Source organism: Rhagoletis pomonella, unplaced genomic scaffold (genome assembly GCF_013731165.1).
Source record: "Rhagoletis pomonella isolate Grant_MI unplaced genomic scaffold, Rhpom_1.0 Rhpom_scaffold_00715, whole genome shotgun sequence".
Taxonomy (NCBI): domain Eukaryota; kingdom Metazoa; phylum Arthropoda; class Insecta; order Diptera; family Tephritidae; genus Rhagoletis; species Rhagoletis pomonella.
The window spans coordinates 25,367-32,545 of NW_023459269.1; the positions used below are offsets into that span (position 1 = coordinate 25,367).

Here is a 7,179-nt window from a genome sequence, read left to right on the forward strand (position 1 = left end):
GATTGTCTCATACCGCTGAGATAATCAAGCTTAGCAATGCTCATACTTTATTAGCTTTATAAACTACTATAAACGGTGTAATTGATTCAAGAATCTGTTCGCAGCATTCAAGTTTCTAAGGTTTAATTATACATATAAAAGCTGATATTTTTGATTGAGAAATGAGTGGCTGCGGCGGCGCCTTTATTGTTGATTGGCGTGCCATACGCTTTAATATTCGTTTAATTCTTAATAAGTAGCTATTTGCCGGCTGTGATCTAAACAATGCTGGGAATATGAAATGACTTAGTGAAAAAAGTGTAGGTTATTACGCGTAGCTGAAAATTTATTTCGTTGGCAACAAATAATTTCAATTTTTGAGATGTAGTACTCATACCTTGACTCACGGGATCAAAATAGAAGTGACTACCTGCAAAGTGAAGGCTCGAATCGTAACAGCCGTTCACGCATCGAAAACCATACGAAAGAAAATCACATGATACCGTCAGTCGTATAAGCTGAATGGGATAGAGAGTACGTTCACGTATGTCATGATACGAAAAATGTGTTTTACGTGACGAGTAATGCGATATCGTATATGACGACTGCAGCCCTGAAGAATGTCTCCATAATACGGTCCAAAGCTGTAAATATATACACTAAAAGCTTTAGCTTCCTAAAAGATGCCTACTACTAGTTAAAAGTCTAATTAAGATTCTTCTATTAGTCCAGCCTCCATTTTGACCTCTTGGCCTCCAAGGCCGGATATGGTAAAAATTTAATTACTCTGAAACAATTAACAAAAGTAGAGCCCCCTAATGTGCGTACATACATACATATGTTTGTATGTATGTACCTATACGCACAATGTACATAAACATATTTATGCCTATATTTTATTACTTGAGGCAAAATGACAGCAACAGCTAATGGTGTTAATCAAGATAACGCCATAGGTAACCGACATGATCGACATGGCTATAGGCAAGAAGATGTTGACAGTAACCGCAGGAACAACAAGAAAGTGACACTAAAAAAAAACTGAACTGAAAAAAGATGCACACAAAAATGAAAAGAAATATTAAAAAGTTATAGCTGAACTAAGCCAACTATAAACTGCAGATTAAGCTCGCTGGGACGGAAGCCCAATGACTTTTATGCTAGGCTAGCGTTTACTAGAAAGACATACGTACATACATGTATATAAGTATGTTTGTAGTTAGTTAATCCAGATGATATCATTTTCACTTCAGTTAAGTAAGAAAGTTAACGCCACAAATATTTGCTATGGGATCCTACATATATCAACTTATGCATAAACAGGCGCACATATAACGCGCCAAGGTCTTAACCCTCTAGTAGGCCAATTTTTTTATGAGTTGAAAAATTCAGGAATGGGTGATTTTAGCACGAGAAATCCAAAACTGATGTCCATTTCGGTCTGAGACAGTAACTTTTTCCTACAGGGGAGAAAAACCAAGACCGTCTGGAGACGGGCTCGTCGATACACTTACACATATTTTCAGCTTTCTCTTACACAATGTTGACCTACGAACCGGCAATGCCGTCTGCAGACGGTCAAAAATGCAAAACTGGGGTTTTATATGTCGGCAAGCCGGTCTGTAGACGGTCTGTGTTCGAAAGCAATTTTCTCCATTTCGAATGGTGACATAATTATAAAACTTATATTAAAATACGGTGCTTTTAACAACGAAATCCACCGAATTTTTTTATATCAAAAAATTTTTCAAAAGAAAAAATTTCTTTAATTACGAAATTACTAAATCGCAAGAAATAATTAATTTTAACCGTGTTATCAAAATCTGTAATTCAACTGCCGATTAAAATAAAACGGATTGACATAACGGATTAAAATTTACTTCGCCGTAAGGGTACGATTTTTGTGTAAAGATCGTGCCCTTACGAATATAGAAAAAAATGATTATAGGTGCACTAAAAAGGTGTTTAGTTAACGACCGTCTGGAGGCGGTTCTGCCTACTAGAGGGTTAATGACTTTGGGCCATGTCGTGTCGCTTCACTCATGTGTGGGGTAGGTCGTTTGGTTTGTAAAATAGATGGGGGGCAGGCGGCTATACATAATACATAAGTATAAATGTAAATATGAATGTTGAAAATATGAAAATTGTGTGTTAGTTTTAAAAATATTAACTAAATAAATGAATCAGCAGGGTAGTGAGCATACATTTTACTGAGCAAGTATGTATGATTTATATGCGAGTAAGTATTTTGTTGAGCTTAAAAATTTATCAGCGCACACATACATACATATCGAGCCCTAACCGCCAAAAGGACGTAAACGGCATTTTTTTTTATATTTTTCTTTTTGATGGAGACATGCATTTAGCTGCTCTAGGAGTATTACTGCATCAAAAATAAAATTTCGAAAAAAATGTCGCTTACTTTTTTCTGGTAGTTAGGGGTCGACATCTACATTCGACCGTGCCACCTTACAAGCAAACGAAAAAATGTTCGCCGTACATTTTTACAAGGCGATTTAGAAAAAAAATAAAATTTACCGAACGTAGGGATCGCCTTCTTAAATGTTTCGGTGACACCTACATTCGGCAATAATAAAATTTTGTTTAAATAGTTCTACTGGAAAAATTCAAAAACTTCCTTAAGAAAAGTTTTTTTTTATTTGTGGCGAGCTTCACTTTACTCACGTTAGGGTGATGTGGTAGGAACTGAGATCTGTTGGGTAAGTACTAGAACGGGGTACTTGGGGTCAATGAAATTTTATACAACAAAAATTGTCTCCTCGTTACAAGAGCATCGGTATACCATAACTTAATATTCCACTTTAAATGCCGAGGATATTATTTACGTTCGGGCATAAAAAAAATTGCCTTGCATTAATAATTTAGACTCAGGGATGTACGGCGAACTTTTTTTCTTGTACGGCGTAATGTACGTACATGTATGTATGCATGTGTACTATATATACGGTGACCATCCGTTCTGTTTTTTGCAGGACCGTACTGTTTTTCAAAGGTCGGTCCTGCGTAGTTTTTCAAACCTGAAAATGTACTGATTTTTTCCAAGTGTCCTGCATTTGTCCCGCATTTTATTCGTTATTTTAAAATTATCGGACAATGGATGGATTTTTTCAAAAATGTGTTTTTTTGGTACTTTTCGTAGCTTTTCTTCAATATCTCATGAAAAAATCTCCCAATCAACGTAAGCGACTTACAGCTCGAAGGGTATTGATGTGCCTCTTACCAAAATATATAACTTGTGGCGACTTCAATGAAAATTATTAGTGCTACAGGCGACCATTTGCATTTTGTCGTCAAAGTCGAAAAAAGTGAGAGTTTCAATCAAATACCCAGCTTTATTTGATATTTTTTTTTCATTAGTTTAAAAATTCGATAAATAAGATATATCATTACAGTAAATTTTGATCCAAAGATAATGAAAATCGGATTAGAAATGTAGATGCTATGAAGCGCAATCTGCACAAATTATATATTTTTGAAAAGGGCACATAAATACCTTTGTAACTCGTCGTTTACGTCGATTCATGACGTCGATTTTTGACAAATTACTGCGAAAAGTTCCAAAAAACAAAAAAAGTTATTGTTTTCGTTTTGAACGACTCAAAATTTTCCTATAAAATAATCTTTTAAAGATTTTCACTTTTCGTATAAGCTATTGTAATTATAATATGTTTTACTATACCTTTGTAAATATTCATGTAAAAAAGATTAATATCGATGAAGAAAACGTGATACGTTTTTTAAGTTTAAAATGTATTAAGAATTTAGAATCATAAATACTCTTTTGATATTTTTATACTAAGTAAGTATATGTAGGTATATTTTTGAAAAATTGTCCTTCATTTTGAATCCATATTTATGGTCACCGTAACTATATATGTATGCCTATTTACATACCTACATATACAACAAAAAAATGAGAAATTTAAATCACACACACATTAGTAATGGATGGGTAAGAGGACTCAAATTAAGTAATTTGTTTTAATTTAAATTAGTGTTCAGTAGGCGCTGGCGCGTGACGCCTACGTGTAATGAATAATCAAATAGTGAAAAAAGATAAAGGAAATAACTATGTATTGTTTGAATTTAAGTTAAACAGAATTAAGCTCAAAGAACAGCTCAATAGGAAAGCATTCGAAATTGGTAATGAAGTGGTCACCGCTGTAGTTGTGTTACATAATTTCTTTACTTAGAAAAAATCCCAAATTAAGTAAGTTTTGGAAAGTGTTGGTAGATATATTAGCGATGTTAATTTTTTTCGCTTTTTACGATCCCGCGATTTTCGGAATGTCGTTATCACAGTCCCAGGATTAGTCTCGGGATTTAGTTATTTATTACTTTTCAACAACTGAAATGGAAAAAATTGCTTCCATCTCTCCTACCACAAAATAAATAATAATTAAATAGGTTTGAAACCTACTTTATTATTTAAAGTGGCATTTTTATTGTTCTCTCTGACATCAGGATTTATTTTAAAGGACTTTGGAATTTCAAAGATATATATGATTAATTCCAAAAATTATTTAAAAAATTTAATGCAGTATAGAATAAAAATATGGGTACCAAATGAAAGAGGAAATTTCTTTGGAATTTAAAAAAATTAAAATTTGTTGGATTCACACGGACGAATAGGTAATTTTTTAAGCTGATAAAGTTAGAAGGACGAAATTCGTGGATGTTATCGAGTTTATATAAGTCCTTAACATATAATTTTTTCAAAAACAAATATTGCGAAATTTCAAGAATAAAATTTTTAAAGAACATTTTCATTACTTACCAGTCCTTATGCACCAAAAAATTTACTCTGATTAAATGCTACAGAATTTCCTCTTTAATTTGATACCAATACTTCTTTTAGCATATGTCACTGAACTTTTTAAATCATTTTTGAATTACTGATGTCAGAGTAAAAAACTAAAAAAGCAATTTTACTACATTTGGCCCATGGTTTCGCGAATATATTGATTTTTGTGTTTAAAATTTACTATCGCACAGTGATCTAGACATTTATAAAAAAATATGTATTATTAAATAAAAAATAAATAAATATAGCCAATACTGGTCAAGAAAAGGAGTTTCTATTATTGCCATCAGTGCAAATTACAAATCCCGAAAATCCCGGAATTATTTGCCAAGAATGCCGGGCGTTTCGGGACCTGAGAAAGTGGATTAACATTCCTAGTACATATGGTTGGCTGACGTTTCGCACTAACAAACAATAATACATACAAACTAATGTATTGTGGATGGTAAGGTTACTCATACGACCCCCCAACCTTAATTTTGAGAAAAGCCGTTCTTCTGTCTATGTAGTGGATATTATGTTATTTGTCAGACTTCAGAGTAAAAAAAAAAACTAACTTTAAACAGTAACGTCAACTAGTCAACGATCTCAATAAGTCCACTGTATGAATAGCCCAATATAGCGCATAGATATCTAACAATTTGTCGAACTAAAGATATCGGACTACTCGAGTAGCACACTTGTGTATAACTTGGTGTAAGTTTACGAAGTTTGGTATAAATCTGATTAATTGTATCCAAAATTCACAAATTTACACCAACTTATACACCAGTGTGCTACTTGAGTAATCGAATGTAATATTGGTACCGTAGATAAGGTCCACTATATTCAATTCCTACTCGTTCGTCTTCATTCACGCACTCTGGACAAAGTGGGCAATCCATGTATGTTTATGCACCAAGAAGAAAGCAGTTTGCTTTACAAACTTAAATTTATCAAAACATGGACCCAGGTTTTGCTCAGAATTTGAAAGCTGTCGCGTAAAAACGTATTCTATCGAAAATCTTCCACAGTTCTACGATACGAAGCTTACGGGGTATAAATTGATTAAAGTTTTCAAATTGCTACCAAAATGCAGAAAAATGAGATGAATACGTATTTTATTCTAGGGCGAAAACTACACAATATCTTAGCACGAAATTTTTACACAGTATGAAGCAGAATACATATAACAAGTAATTCTGCATATTTTGCTGAAAATTTGTATTTTTTGAGTTATGACAGTCTTTTCGTAAATGAACGATATGTTGATTTGCAATCTTCGATTTTAAAGTTCCGGTTGCAGTTTAATGATTTATTCGTTAAGTTTTCAATTCTGTTTAATTAAAAAGAAATATCTCTTCAACTTACCGCCCATAGCATATTCAGCAAAAATAGCGAATACTTTATTGTGCCTGTTGCGCAGCCCATTTTCGTAAGGCTCCTTGTACTCCTTATGCACACCAACAACAACAACAACAAAAGCAATATCGTATTTTTTCACACACACTGTACCTTCGCTGCCGACCGTTTATTAAAGCGCGCTTCAATTCATTTAAATCGCCAAAGCACGACTACTTTCAAAAGTCACAAATTAAATAAGCACGCCACATACTCATTTAGAATCATTAAGAATCAAACTTTAAATACACAATACATAAAAGATTGTATAAAAAAAAATAATGCTTAACAAAGTGTTTGCTAACAGCGGGCACGCTCTTCCATGCCATCCAGCTTTGCGCCGCACCGATTGAATAATAAATATAAAATTTTGTATATTTCAATCCAGCTACGTAATTTTATTGATTGGCGAAAGGTTAAAACCGAAAAGTTTTTTTTCGAAAACAATCTTGAAAATCCGCTCCGAGCGGCTGCGGTTACAAACAAATACACATATGTATGTGGTATGTGTGTATAATGAAAAAAGCGCGAAATCACTAAAGCTGATGCCAGATAAAACTTTGTAGCTTTGCGTGACATTTATAACTTTGCCAGCAAAGCGCCAGACGCAAAAGGTATGCCACAATGAACGCCTAGAAAACAATGTTGTACCGCTTTTTTACTCATCAAAGTTGCTGTGGATTTTAATTATTTTGATTTAAAATTATCAGCAATGTAATTAAGTTTTATGTTTCTGCATGAAAACCCGAATTTGGACGAAACAAAATAAATATTAAACCGGCTGATTGTCAAAGCGCGCAAAAAGATGGGAGTTGACCATCTTTTCGCTTCGCGCTGCCGCTTCAACGATTTATGTGGCATGCTTTGTGCATTTTCATACAATTCATCTTATCTGTCAAAGCGAATCTGTCACGTAAAGCGAAGCAAAAGTTTTATGTGACATCAGCTTAAAAAAAAAATACTAAAAAAACGAGACACGCACCACCGATACCGCA

The 7,179-nt window shown here is 33.6% G+C and overlaps 1 protein-coding gene across 1 annotated transcript in view; it reads right to left on the reverse strand.

The window, feature by feature from the left end:
* LOC118751452 (protein late bloomer-like) overlaps positions 1 to 6,719 on the reverse strand; it is a 10,693-nt gene extending 3,974 nt beyond the window's left edge. The window contains exon 1 of the mRNA XM_036486286.1: positions 6,155 to 6,719. Within this exon, the coding sequence (XP_036342179.1) occupies positions 6,155 to 6,214 (60 nt within the window). The 5' untranslated portion in view covers positions 6,215 to 6,719. The remainder of the gene's footprint in view (positions 1 to 6,154) is intronic.
* Between the last annotated feature and the right edge of the window lie 460 nt (positions 6,720 to 7,179).